At 36.2% G+C, this 15,328-nt stretch overlaps 1 protein-coding gene across 1 annotated transcript; it reads right to left on the reverse strand.

The window, feature by feature from the left end:
• Nucleotides 1-741: 741 nt before the first annotated feature.
• On the reverse strand, nt 742-13,374 carry LOC117300415 (synaptic vesicular amine transporter-like). The gene is made up of 15 exons (XM_033784204.1): nt 12,916-13,374; nt 8,031-8,273; nt 7,421-7,556; nt 6,866-6,924; nt 6,368-6,451; nt 5,846-5,941; nt 4,680-4,769; nt 4,404-4,511; nt 3,735-3,836; nt 2,971-3,049; nt 2,743-2,794; nt 2,550-2,613; nt 2,011-2,130; nt 1,678-1,723; nt 742-1,026 (listed from the first exon to the last, which is right to left on the reverse strand). Exons 1-15 carry the CDS (start codon nt 13,277-13,279, stop codon nt 834-836), a joined length of 1,836 nt encoding a protein of 611 aa, XP_033640095.1. The 5' UTR covers nt 13,280-13,374; the 3' UTR covers nt 742-833.
• Between the last annotated feature and the right edge of the window lie 1,954 nt (nt 13,375-15,328).

Genomic DNA, 15,328 nt, shown 5'->3' on the forward strand with positions numbered 1-15,328 from the left:
TCAAAAACGGCCCAATTTTGACCATTGTTTACAAACTGTTGCGTTATTTTTCTCTTTTTTTTTCTGGTAGAAGGGCGGATAAATTGGTGGCGACGTGCGAAAATTATCCTATCCCTTTTGTAAAAATTAGTGAAAAATTGGTGGCGCCATACGGAAAGTTATCTGGTTTGTGTTTCACTCTTGTCTTGAGTGACAATTTAAACACACGCTTATATTCAGACGCAAAAGTTAATGGCTTGTTGCTTATAATATATTTATATCTAAATATGATTACTATTTACTGATAAATAATGACCAATAAAATAGTGAAAACTCTACTTCCTATAATTTATAAACTAAATGCAACTGAACGATGACCAATGATAACAAGGAAGAACAAACATTTTTTTTTTTACCAAATCTTTGTAAAGTTAAAAGTAAAAATATTTTAAAGGCAGTGGACACTAATGGTAATTACTCAAAATAATTATAAGCATAAAAAAACGTACTTGGTAATGAATTATGGGGAGAGGTGGGTAGTATAAAACATTGTGAGAAACGTAGTTTTCGAGAATGAATGAATTTTCCAAGAATTTGATTTTGAGACCTCAGAATTAGATTTTGAGGTCTCAAAATCAAGCATCTGAAAGCACACATTGTCGTGTGACAAGGGTGTTTTTTCTTACATTATTATCTCGCAACTTCGACGACCACTGAGCTAAAATTTTCAGGTTTGTTATTTTATGCATATGTTGAGATACACCAAGTGCGAAGACTGGTCTTTGACAATTACCAATAGTGTCCAGTGTCTTTAAGACATTAATAAAAATGCATTGTAATTTTATATACAATCTTTACACTCTAGATAAGCGTCTGGAAATGGAGGGTATTGGAATACTTTCTGCATCATCGATGAGGTCATTATGCGACCTTGAAGCCGATCCATTATTGTTGTTTCTGGTGTTCGGGACAGTGTTACCAGGGCGACGAAGACAGATACAAATTGGTGCGTACAGACATGTTATTACTCCAATACCTCTCATTAACCTGTGAAACAATCAATCAGCTGATGAATATGCAGTTATTTAACCGAGTTATTTAAATGAATTCATTAGATTAGATTAAATTTATTTATTCATCATAAGTGATGCTACAAGACCAGCCCAATTCAAATCCAGGTTAATCTCATAAATAATCAATAGCAATGTATTTTTGCTGTCCTTGTTTTTAAACTGTTTTCGTTGTGCAATGCTTTCCTGATCTGGTTAGGGACAGAACTGTGTGATAAGTTTTTTTGGGTGGTGCAGTTCTGGGTGATTTGCCCTTTTATTTTCGGGGTCTTGTGTCGTTGTAAGTTTTTTAATGTTTTCGCTTGTTATCATTTTCACTACCTTTTTATTGAATTAACTACCAAATTGTACATTAGAGACCACAAGTCAGTATTTAACTCCTAGTTTCTTTAATCAATACTGATGAAAATAAATAAATAATAAACATGTTAACTTTAAAAATGCTTTCTCAGTTGTAAAAAAATCAAACAATTAAAAACAGACGCAAATATACAGACAATATAAAAAACAATCATAAAAATACAATCAATTAAAACTGCCAACATTCAGGGCAGTTCAAAATTAGAACTATGATCAAATTTTACAACCCTTTTCTTATTTTAAAGTGAGAGTTTGCAAAGTTACTCACCATTTGAATCCAAAGGCATTTATCAGGAATCCACTTACACTTGGTCCTGTGAAAAAGAATTTATCAAATTGAGTGTGGAAAGAGTGTATTGGGGTTGAAGTGCAGCGTAGAAGGGGCAGTGTTGGTGGGACATGAATGGTGGGGCTGGGCAGTGGGTTTTAGGCTAGTATTGGGGCAAGATGATAGTAAAGTACAATAGTAGAAGTGTTTGTAGGCATGAAGAGTAGAGGTGATGTGGGCAGTATTGGTGGGGCAGGAATAGTGGGGCTGGCCGTCTCTTGTTTCATCCGTGTTAGTAAAATACTTAATTGTTTTTTCTGCTATGTTTCTTACCTATAGCAAAGCCGAGACAGAATGCGAAGGTGGAAATGGCTGCAGCGCCCCCATATGCCCCCTTGTGGCGAGCATCTACCCTGGAGTTGAGCATTGCTGTCATAGCGCTGTCTACTGTACCTATGGTAAGATTAGTCTAAATTGCAATTATTTTACAAAATTTTACAAAGTTACGCTGAACATTTTCTTAAGCAAATTTGTTTGCCAAGCAAGAAATAATTAGGGTAGCAGTCACAGCATGTAGATTGTATGGTATTTTGGCTGACAACCAATTTCTGCTAAGCATGTTCTTTTTTGTGCTGAGCAAATCCACTTACTGACACATTTGTCAACCAGTTCTACTGGTCCTCTTTATGTTCGACAACGACCCCTGTCGACCTGACAAAACTTCGAACATAAAACCCACATTATTACAGTTTTGTGTAACAGTTTTGTGTAAAATCTTAAGTCAACAGTGTGGAGTGTCTCTGAATTGGACAGCACCTTCATTTTTCAATCAATCAATCAATTAAAATGGAATAGTATTAAAGCTTACTTACCAAACCCAAACCCTATGCCCACCATAGGACCCACTAGCATAAGGAATGAACTTGTATATGGTACCTGCAGAAAAAAAAAAAAAAAAACTTTATTAAAATAAAAATGCTGGCAGTTAAGTTTTTTAAATTAAAATTTCAGTAGAATTAGGCCAACTGCAATCAAATAGCTGAACACTAGACTGTGAATACTTACCGCAGCAACACTCGCTGCCAAGACAACCAGAGCAAACATTGACAAGGCCCACCTAAAGTAAAGAGAAAGGAAAAAACATGTCGGTACTCAATTTTGAAAATGATAAATACAAATTTGTGCTGGGAAAATAAATGACGTATAATTATAATGGCAGTAAACACACACAAAGCACCATTTAGGATTATGCGCAGCACCTGGAACCAAGTCAATATGAGTATTTATAATTACCTGCCAAGTTTGTATCCCAGGTATCCCATAACTGTACTGCTTAGGATGTATGAAACACCGGATGGTAAAAATACTGCACCTGTATTTAGTCAATCAATTAGTAGATGGATTATTGGTCACATTTTGGCTGGGAATAATCTTAGTTAGAAGATAAATTATTCAATAAAAGTAATGGATAAACTTCAACACCATTAGGCAATTTGGTCCCATTGACAGATACAATTATAATTCTAGGTTGTATCGTAATTTGGGTGTGATCCCTGGCTACGCGGCAATTAATGGTTGTATGGCTTCTGACTGGCACCCTCGAACAAAGATATTAAAGAAAATAGGGAGACCGCCAACTTGGGGCTCGGTAGCTCAGTTGGTAGAGTGCAGGCTAGTTAATCTGGAGGTCATTGGTTCGAATTCCACTCTACTAGTCAATTATTTGTTCAAGCCAAAAAATCTTAACAAAATTTACCCTGTCAGTTTCTCTTGTGGTTTATATTGATATTTGAAACAAAAGTTGCATCCCATAATTTGGGTGTGATCCCTGGCTACATGGCAGTTAACGGTTGTACGGCTTCCGACTGGCACCCCGAACAAAGATAATGACAAAATAGGGAGACCACCAACTTAGGGCTAGATAGCTAAGTTGGTAGAGCGCTGGCATGTAAATCTGGAGGTCATTGGTTCAAATCCAACTCTAGTCAATTCTTTGTTCAACCCCCAAAATCAAATATAATTCTACTAAGAGTAAAACTGAAATTTGATGAACTTACCCAGCTGCCAAGCGTCAGGTGTTGGCTTGATAGTATGTCTCATCCAGATGGGTAAAGTTGGTTCAAGTAAAGCTACTGCACCACTTGCTATCATCAACGCACCTGTTATTAAAAACACCTGTCATTATTGTATAATATAGTAAGGTTTGCGCTTACACCATGTAATGTAATGATAATCTCTAAATAGTTGAAGTGGTTCTGAAAAGAACTGGGCCAAATTTCATAGAGCTTCTAAGCACACAAATTTGTTTAGCACGAAATCTTTGCTGTGATAAAAACGAGATTACCAACCAAATTTCCTTGTGATTTTTCAGAATTTAAGCAAACAAAAACTGAATACCAGTGACAAACAATATGCCACAAATGGAAATTTGGTTTGTAATCCTGTTTTTATCAAGAAAGAAATTTCATGCTAAGCAAATTTGTGTGCTTAGCAGCTCTATGAAATTGAACCCTGTTTGTTTCAACTCAACATTTTACACATCCTACATTATTATATAGTTATTCCCAATAAAAAGCTGGACCCATGCACAAATATTGAATTAACACATCAAATAAAGCAATATTTACACTAAAGCTTTTATTGACATTATAAAAAGAAGCACCAAATTCATTTTAAAAAAATGTCTTAAAAAGTAAACAAAGAAAAAATTGAAACAAAGTGCTTACCAGCAGTTCCGAGTATGTAGGGATCCAAAACAAGTTTATAGACTGGGGAACCTTTGGTGTATATCTGACGCTGCTTGGAGTGTGAACAAAAGACAATCAACTCCAAAACTGACAACAAAAATATCAGTACATAAATTAAGAGAACACATACAATCAGCGGGTAACATTAACACCAGCAAAATTGATTTATGATTAAAACAATGTCCCATTTCATAATGTGACAATATACACATTGCCAAATAAATAATAAATGATACAAATTTATGATATACTTACCTCCTAGGGCGATAAAAAATCCTGCCATGATCAAAAATGGTGCTTCCTTACCAAGGAAGTCATACGTTATACCACCCAGAGGAGGGCCAACTAAATATCAAAATATAAATAAAGATAGACAAATATTGTAACTGTTGCTTCAAGGAAGTCATACGCTATACCACCCAGAGGAGGGCCAACTAAATATCAAAATATAAATAAAGATAGACAAATATTGTAACTGTTGCTTCAAGGAAGTCATACGTTATACCACCCAGAGGAGGGCCAACTAAATATCAAAATATAAATAAAGATAGACAAATATTGTAACTGTTGCTTCAAGGAAGTCATACGCTATACCACCCAGAGGAGGGCCAACTAAATATCAAAATATAAATAAAGATAGACAAATATTGTAACTGTTGCTTCTTTGCATTGTGTGGAGAAATAGGAAGAAATTATCAATAAATAGCTTTGGTCTCGACGTTTTGAACAGTATACATGTACTCTGCTCGTCTTCCTGAAGTATACTGTTCGAAACGTCGAGCCCAAATTGGCTCTTCTCAGCACCAACAGTCACACAAAAGAGATTTTCACATGGTTGTACCTGCAGGTTTACTGTTTATTTATAGTTTCTTTCTAAAAAATAGTGTAGTTCAGTTGAAAAACGGAGTATCACAAATCAAAATAACAACAATAATAATAATAACAAATTCTTATATAGGGCATTTCACAATAACCGTATCAATGCGCTTTACATTAGTCATAGGTCCAATAACATCCCTTTTTAATGTTTCTCAGCTCCGTGGGGAGTATATAGCCCTGAGCTGCCTATTCTATCAGGCACTTGTGGCTTTTTCATACACTATTTCAACCTCTACCCTCGCAGGTACCCATTTACCCCTGAGTGAAGAGAAGCAATTATAGTATTAAAGTATCTTGCTCAAGGACACAAGTGTCATGACCGGGATTTGAACCCACACTCTGGTGACTGCACCAGAACTTGAATTTGATGCTCTTAACCACTCGGCCATGACACAATAATATCAAGCAACCATGGCTACGGCTGTTGGCTCGATGAGGACATTGAAGAATAAGAGTCTTCAGTGTTTCAGCCATAGCCACTGCAGAAGCCATTAATTCAGACATAATCTATTTTTGTATAAGGTAAAAAGACATTGGCTTACCGAGAGTTCCAGCAGCGAATCCACCAATTGCGAGACCGAATGCAAAACCACGTTTTTTCTCGTCATTTCGATATTTATATGCCAAAATACCAAGCCCTACAAAACAAAACAATAAAAGCATTTAATAATGAAAAACAATGAATGCTTAAGTTCACTTTTGGACAAGATAATAGTTTGCATTACCCCCCCCCCCCCCTCATCCCCCCCTCTCTCTCCCCCCCCCCAAAGTGCTTTATTTAGGGTTACTACAACTTACTTTCCTATTACACTTTTCAAACCAGTGCAGCTTTTACAGCAATTTGGGTCATCCACTACAGAAGAGTTTTACCTCCTCTGGTTGCAACCCCCATTTGTTCTTAATTTAGTTTTCATTTACTTGTAATCAAATGTGAACTTTTGTTGTTTTACAAATGTAAATAAAAAAAGCAAACAAGCAAACAGACACCCCATCAAACAAGCATTTACCAATTAAGGAACCCAACAGCGACAATAATTACACAGGCTTACATATAAAACACATACCTCCAATTTCATTGAGTGTTGCACCTAGTCCATGTATGATGCGAGCAGTCAACATTACTTCATAGGTAATACCAAATGCAAATACTGACAAAAGATTAAAAAAATATCTTTAGTAATTGAAAATTATAAGAACTTAACCTGTGGCCTATTTTCATAAAGCCAGTAAGCACAAAACTTGCTAAGCTCTGAACAGTATTGCTTAGCAGAAATAGGCTACCTGTCTAAATAACAATAAGTTTGCACTGCTGTGGCTGGTGTCCCACTCAATTTTTGCTAGGCAAAGAAATTCGTCAAGCATTTTTTTCTGCTTAGCAGCTTTATGACATCGGGCCCTCATTGTAGCTCATTAATTTTTTCCATTGTGAACGGAAACTACTTTGAAATCTTGATGACTAAGTGTCACTATGTTGCTGCTTATTACAATATTCCTTGTAGGCCTATTATTATTTATACAATTATATTTTAAAAGAATTTGACTGAAAATTATACAGAACTTACCCAGACTGGAGGCAAGCATTATTACACATCCAGAAAGCAGCAATAGAGAGAAACCTATCCTGCAATCAGACAACCACAAAACCAGTAAAATTGTGTGGCTGGAGCCCTGCCCCCAATTTCATAAAGCCTGTAAGCATAGAAACTTGCAATGCACAGACAAATCTCGGTTAACAGAAACTGGTAACCAGCCAAAGATCAACAAGTTTACTTAGTTGCAACTGGTGCCCCAGTCTTTTTTTCATGTTTTGCTAAAGGCATAAGCAGTATTTCTGCTTAACAGCTTTATGAAATCGGGCCATGGTTGTCGTGATGTATAACAAAGGGTGTGAATTATTTAGCCACTGATTACATTTTTTATACATTATATCAATTGATTAAGCTGCATATTTTTCAATGAAGGGGAAATATTTAATTCAATTACTTATGATAAGAACAAGATAATTGTTAAGATGGGAGGATATTAACTTTTGAGCCAAACTTCCAATTAAGGGAATATGTTTTTAATTCAATTTTCTTCAAAGAAGACAATACAATTCTTTGTAGGGGGATATTTACTTATGAGCCATAGTCCCAATGAAGGGGCTCAAGATGATTCTTAAGATGAACTTGGAGGCAAAAAGAATCCCAATTTTGGGAGTAATCTCCTCGGTGCAAACTTCTTCAAAAGAGGGCGCTGTTATTGAAGATGAATCTAAGGAAAAAGAAACCATTATTGGTTTTACGATTGACATGGTAGTTATATATAATAGTTCAGATAAACTTGACAATATATTTAAAGGGCATTATACTTGTCAAAGACCAGTATTCTCACTTGGTATATCCCAATGCATAAAATAACAAACCTATGAAAAGATGGGCTCATTTGTTGATCGAACGAAGTTGCAAGAAATAAAATAATGAAAGAAAAAGCACACTTGGTGTATCCCAACATATGCATAAAATAAAAACCTATGAAAAGTTGGGGCTCAATCGGTGATCAAGAAAATAATGAAAGAAAATATTGAAAGAAAAAAAAACCTTTCTGCACAGAATTGTGTGTTTTAGTATTATGCAGCTCTCCAATGCTCGTTACCAAGTACATTTTTATGGTATATTTTGTTTTGTGTAATTATCAGAAATTACCACTTCCTTTAAGTTAGACATCTTTGTTTGGTGGGAACTATACCTGGCATATCAGAAGAGGTCGATCTGTTAACCTCGTTCGTTGTTGATATTATTGAAGTGATGGAGTCTTTGGGGTTGCTTGTTGCTTCAACATCTTGTCGATCAAGAATTGACAATGTCGAGAGGATATTGTCATTTGGATTTGTGTTTCCCAAGATCAGATCACACTCCGGCGAAGTGTTGTTGATAGTCAGACATTTGTTACCAATACAAAGGTTCAGAAAATAATCTGGAAGCACAGGAACTGTAAATAAGATAAAAAAGATAAAAAGTTATTTTCTCTTATAAGTTAAAATTGCAGCTTCTATGTTCTGATTTGTCAATCAAATGCCACACTATCGTCCTATGGCTTAATTCAGCGCAGGCAATTATTGTCCAGAATCGTAACCCCTTTCATACAAATGTCTTCAGGTTATCTGTGTTTTCACTTTTTCTCTTCAGAGTTTAAAGTAAATCCATCGTCGCTTTATTCCTCTTATTTTGATCCGTTATTGTGGATGGATTATTCAAACGAATGACCCATATTTTGGGGCAGTTTAGTTTCAATTTAGTTGTTAGAATTGTTATGAAAGTCAATCAATGAGAATAAACGTCGAGTTCCCAAACCCTGACCACAAAGGACTGAAGTTTTGCATTCAAGGTGGATTTAGACTTCCACAATAAAATAAGGCAGTTTCTGGTTTATTTCTATTCGTATATCCATCGGCAAAATAAAATCACAAGTCGTTATTTTTGTATACCCAACGTGAAAATGTTCTCGTTTTCTTCTTCATCCTCTCCCCACAAACAATTTACAGAAGTTGTTTTCGTTGCTAGGGAGTTTACAGGAAAACTTGAAAAGTTTTATACAATACAAAACAATAGACGCATTATTCTCTTATAATCTACCACCATTGTGATCTGTGCGGTCAGATAATAATCTTAGATGGAAAAAGTTTGTTTAGTTGTGAATTTTGGGGATCTAAAAAATGATTGGTATACATGTAATATTAGCATTTTTACGGTGCTTGCATACCTAAAACCTTTACTTCAAAAACTCAAAACCGTAGTAAACAATTTCACGTTGGTTGAAAGATTGAAGGGAATCTGTCAACTGCCTTATCAAAGGAAGGACAATTTCTTTGTCGTCATAACAGTGGATCAGAAAAATTAAGTGTTTTTTGCACAAAATACAAAACATCGATTGGCATTGAATAAGTTCACACGCACAAAGTTCTTACACAATGCATTAAGTGGATTGAAGTAGTTATTATTTTCACCACATTTAGCTCTAGGACGACGCTTGACAATGCACTCAATGGAACACACCCAATGAAAACATTACTTGACAAAATCGTCACTTTGTACTCGGTTCGCTGCCAGTCTACCTGGATATTCACCTTAATTACATCACACAGCTTTTACATTCTGATATATTTTATTTGTTGAAGCGGTTGTATTGTTGTCATGTTGTTTCTAGTCTCCTCCTGTGCGCAGACAATGGCCATTTATTTATTATTTTTAAGGGTGAGTTTTACGGACTGGACTCGAGTCTAATTGGCTCCAAATTTTACACTTGTAAACATTTCAAGAATGCTGCAGCGGGGTGCCTGTCACACCAATGTCGCCAATGCACGCAGTCAATAGACAAAGCTAAAGGTCCGATGGTTCCCAATTGGTTTAATTAATAGCTCATAAATACTCTTTCATATTCTTTAAATCAACAATTAACTGTGCAGGGTTGAACTGCTAAGTAAACATTGGGCTCATTTAAAAAGGAAACCCAACACGTTTTGCTATTATCTTCATGATTTGCTTCGGGTACTTGTAGGTACTTGTTGGAAATTGTTCAGGGCAGATTTCCCACAAACCGAGAGTCTTATTCTGCACTGTTGGCTCTAAATATATTAACCACACATGACATTACCGGAATTCACTCTCAAGGATAATCAAACTTACAGACTTTCTTTACTTTTAAGGTTTTGTTTATTATATATGATATATATATATATAATGAATAGTGTAGATGGCCTTAGCTTTCGATCCAATCCGGACCTTCTTCAGAGGCATAAAACAAGTACAAACAAATACATATCCATTTATAGAAAAAGAGAGGGGGAAAGGGATTAAGGAAAGGATCCAGAAAGAAGCGGGAAAATAACAGCCAATCAAAGTTCCTATTTAAGAAAAAATATTGGTGGCTATGATATGATATATATATATATAATGAATAGGGTAGATGGCCTTAGCTTTCGATCCAATCCGGACCTTCTTCAGAGGCATAAAACAAGTACAAACAAATACATATCCATTTATAGAAAAAGAGAGGGGGAAAGGGATTAAGGAAAGGATCCAGAAAGAAGCGGGAAAATAACAGCCAATCAAAGTTCCTATTTAAGAAACAATATTGGTGGCTATGAACCAATAGGAGTGAAGTGGCGAGGACAAAGGATGTTTAGAATGAAAGGAAGGGTTACTGGACCATTAAAGTGGTAAATGTATTGTTCGACAACAATGCAGGGAGACATGAAAGGGTAGGATTAGAGAGCAAGTTGCATCATGATGCAACTAACAATGGTCAGTTAATAAGATATATATATATATATATTTAAGTTTTTAAAGTATTTTTCAGTATAGACTTTATTAGTAAATAGTTGCCTATAAGGGAAGACAATGGATTGAGAAAAACTGCGCAATAATAAATCAAAGGTTTAGCTCAGAAAAGTTAACATTATTTCCAAAATAGTGGTTGACTGCGGTTTGGAAGGATATAAATCAGACTATGAGTTAAGACACTGGACACTATTTGTATTTGTCAAAGACCAGTTTTCTCATTTAGTGCATCTCAACATATGCACAAAATAACAAACCTGTGAAAATTTGAACTCAATTGGTCGTCGAAGTTGCGAGATAATAATGGAAGAAAAACACCCTTGTCGCACGAAGTTGTGTGCTTTCAGATGCATGATTTCGGGACCTCAAAATCTAATTATGAGGTCTCGAAATCAAATTCAAATATTTTACTGGAAAGTTACTCTTTTCTCGAAATCTACGTTACTTCAGAGGGGGCCGCTTCTCACAATGTTTTATACCATCAACAGCACTCCACTGCTAAGTAGGTTTTTACGCTATAACAATTTGTTTGGGTGATTACCAATATTGTCCAGTGCTTTAAGACATCTTACTCTTAGCTTTGTAGAAACTCACCATGCCTACAATGTGAGACAATGATTGATGAAAACCAACAACAAAGAATGAATCAAAGTTTAGCTCAGAAATATACAACACTCTTCTCAAAATAACTTGACTGTGCTTTTTGAGCCTTCAGACCATTTTAGTGTAAGTGGTCTATCGGCAACAACAAACGAACAGGTGTATGAAATTGAGATGGACTGATGAAAAGACTTTGTGATTAAACTATACCCAGTGCCTGAGCCATCCCTTCGGGGAAAGTCAAGATCATACTCCGAACTATGCTGAGGTCAAAGTCTACTACAAGAACAAGACAATCATAAAATGGCCTGCTTCACACAAGTTTTGTTAAGGAGAAAATGTTACGATTTTTATCCCTCGAAGACCACTATGAAGAGCTAGACAATCATAAGTTGGCCTACTTCGCACAAGTTCTTCAACGGGGAAAATTTCACGTTCTTTTCTTTTCTCGATAACACAAAGTTGAGATCGTGTGTTTCGAATCTGAACCAGTAATCAGATTACCAGTTCATGCAATAAATTAGTGCCATTTAAAAATCAAAGGTCCAGTCTGGCTGGAATTATAAATATAATTTTTGACTAATATTTTGGTTTTCCAAAAGCAACCATGAAAACTAAGAAGTAGTGATATTTTGGGGGTCATTGTGCTAACATCAGAAGGAGGAAGCCAGAGCCCCTCCCATACCATAAGTCAAATAAGATAAATCTTCAATAAGAGTCTATAAAGGCCGCATCTTTGACATTCTTATAATATTGAAGTCCACTGATCTCACCGGCATGGGGGCCTGGCTTCAGAGTCAATGGTCTTCAGCTGCCTGTAATCCGCGCTGTTGTCCCGCTAAGATAGATAATCAAATCACGCTATGTACAAGGTTGTCAAGATTGACGTCTTAAGACGAAGGACGACTCGACTCATAATAGCCAAAACAAGTTTTTCTTTCTTTAGATAAGTCTATTATATTCTTACTTTTTATCACTTAGGGATGTATGTTCATCATGTAATCAAATAATGAACTAACTTGTCTGATGATTATCGTTATTGTTTTTGTGATCTATTTTTGCCGTTTAAAGTTTTTGCTTTTCCTGTTTTTATCCGTGAGGGGCGCCTTGAGGCTTTCATTCAAGGCACTCTATAAATATTGTATTTTTGTACTATTGTTAAAGACAATGGACACCTTTGGTAATTGTCGAAGACCAGTATTATCACTTGGTGTATCTCAACATATATATAAAATTTGAGCTCAATTGGCCGTCGAAGTAGCGAGAGAATAATGGAAGAAAAAACACCCTTGTCGCACTGTTGTGTGCTTTCAGATGCCTTGAATTCGTTCCCAGCTGAGGTCTCTTATTAAGTTCAGATGTGTTAGTGGGAAATTACTTCTTTCTCAAAAACTACGTTATTCAGAGAGAGCCGTTTCTCACTAATGTTTTATTTTATCATTCAACAGCTCTACTTGCTCGTTACCAAAGTTTTTATGCTAACAATTATTTTGAGTAATTACCAATAGTGTCCACTGCCTTTATGTGGCGTAAACTTCATGCGCCCAGGCTCTAACGTCGATTTCATGAATTTGTTGCATGACAAGTTACATTAATTTCGAAGTTCTACATTATCTCTTGCTTTGAACAATTCTTTAAACCCCAAAAGTGAGATGGGTACAAGTTAGTAATGTTGAGGAAATGGAGAAACTTACCAATAATAGTCATGAGTGTTTCATCCAGTAATAGCGCCATGAAGACAGTGAAGAGAAGAACACCCCGAGATCTTCGGAAACTTTTCTTTTTCTTTCCTTCTTGGGACGACCCATCATCATCTGATGATGATCTTGTAGTTACTAAGACACCTTCTTCCAATGGTTGATCCAAGAAAGAATGTTGTCTTCCTTTTGCTCGGTCCTTTCCCCGCATTCCCATCACAGCCTGGTTGATAGTAGCACTACCGTTTTGGTTCTGATCGGTACTCTGTGATGATGGAGGACTCCTGGCTTGCTTATCCACTGTGCGACGGCGACTTTTATCGTCAACTTGCCTAGGCTCTTGGGTTTCCTTTTCCTTCATCGTGATCGTCGCTATAAATATTTTTGAGTCACACCCGAATGATGTACTTTAAAATTGAAACCGACAGCTAAAGGGTTGTTGGCCAGTGATCAAGACTACACGAGATACCAAAAACACAGCCGGGCGCTTTAGAAGTTTCCGAGCTGCTGTGCGCGTGTTCAACGTATACGATGTACCCACACGCCAACGATAGCTTAATGTAAAGAATCACAGTTCATAGCGGTCAACTTGACTCGCTCTAACGTCACTACACCCAGCTGTGATTGGTTGATTGCTAGAACCAAACGCTGCAATTGGATTATCGAAAATGACACTATGCTAATTGCAACAAGATGCTCTTATGTCTATATTTGCTTTTTAATATATTTTATACAGTAATACAATAAAATGAATTCTGCTCCGTGGCTGTATGCGTGCCTGTATGCGTTTTGAAGGCGTCAAAATCTTAAGCAAATATGTTTTTAACACCTCCGCATAATAGCACAGTTACTGGACGGATTTTCCGGCACCATTTCGTAATAAAACCCATACAAAGTCAAAGTTCTAATCAAGTGTATGATCCCTGGCTTAAATAGCTGGCCGATATTTGTTTTTATAACCCCATTACAAGTTCTAACCAACCCATTTTCAAACACCCCCGCTCGTTTTGTTATTTGTTGGGGTACTACCCACCCCGCCCCCGCCAGAATACAAGACTCATTGTTGCCGTTCACACCTTGCAAGAGACTAGGTCGGATTATATCGGTGATATGTTATTATTTGAACGACTTGTTATCAGTTTTATCAACTTTCAACAAGGGTTATCAATCATGTAGAAATGTTCCCTCAGTTTCCTCGATGGCCATTTATTTACTTTTCTTAAAGGCACTGGACACTATAGGTTATTACTCAAAATAATTGTTGAGAAATTGTTTACTTGGTAACGAGCAATGGTGAGTTGTTGATAGTATAAAACATTGTGAGAAACGGCTCCCCTCTGAAGTAACGTATAGTTTTTGAGAAAGAATCAATTTCTCACTGAAGTATTTTTTATTGAATTCGACACCTCAGCCGAGCTCTCGAATTTAATGCATCTGAAAGCACACAACCTTTGCGACAAGGGTGTTTTGTTTCATCCATTATTCTCTCGCAACTTCGATGACCAATTGAGTTCAAATTTGCACAGGTTTGATATTTTATGCATAGATAAACCACAAACCAAGTGAGAGGAAAAGTCTTTGACAATTACCAAAGGTGGCCAGTGCATTTAATATGGTACTTTTCTTTTTCTTGTATTTTATTAAACAGAATGCTTCTCGTCAAACAACCACAGCCGGTAGACGAAACACCACTTCTGTAAATATTGGTGTATGGATTGTCAAAACAAATATGGCAGCAAGTAAAAATTGTCACCAATCGAGGTCAATAATCTTCAGCATATCTTCACCTTGGTACAGAACAGCGCCCCATAAACCAAACCATAAGGTGAGTTATCAAATATTCAAAATCCTTGGAAATCATCCATCTATTATGGTCTTTACTTTCAGGTGAACTCCCCTTAAAAGTGCTCTGTTACAGTATTTTTCAGTATAATATTCAAATATTTGCAAGAATTGAGGTTGTTTTTCATCATTTCAAGATTTTGTTTTGAGTTATCAAACATTCAAAATGCTTGGAAATCTTCCATCTTTTTGTGGTCTTTACTTTCTGTTGAACTCCCTTTGAAGTGCTTTGTTACACCAGTGTTTTACAGAATAGTATACAAATATTTGCGCGAATTGCGGTCGTTTTTCATCATTTCAATATCATTATAACAATGTTAACGATGTTAACGAGCATAGATAAAGTAAGGTATACATAACATAGTTTATTTCAAGTCTATAGAAATGTAAAGCTGACAAAAAATCTTACACTGTGATGTATACAGAAGAGACAACTACCGGCACATGAATCCGAACCAAGAAGTACAATCAACACTTGGGTGTTCGGTAACCGGCACTGTTTGTGTACATGTACTTTGTTGGTCATATGATATGAACTGTCGTTGATAGATATGAATATTCATTCGTC

The sequence above is a fragment of the Asterias rubens genome, chromosome 15, assembly GCF_902459465.1.
Source record: "Asterias rubens chromosome 15, eAstRub1.3, whole genome shotgun sequence".
Taxonomy (NCBI): domain Eukaryota; kingdom Metazoa; phylum Echinodermata; class Asteroidea; order Forcipulatida; family Asteriidae; genus Asterias; species Asterias rubens.

Excerpts from the sequence above, each read along its gene's own strand:
- LOC117300415 (XM_033784204.1), bottom strand. The coding sequence starts at position 13,279 with ATGAAGGAAAAGGAAACCCAAGAGCCTAGGCAAGTTGACGATAAAAGT. Across the intron at positions 3,050-3,734 it reads ACCTGACGCTTGGCAGCTGG|GTGCAGTATTTTTACCATCC; the intron begins GTAAGTTCATCA and ends GACTAAATACAG. Across the intron at positions 2,131-2,549 it reads GGGCATAGGGTTTGGGTTTG|GTACAGTAGACAGCGCTATG; the intron begins GTAAGTAAGCTT and ends ATCTTACCATAG.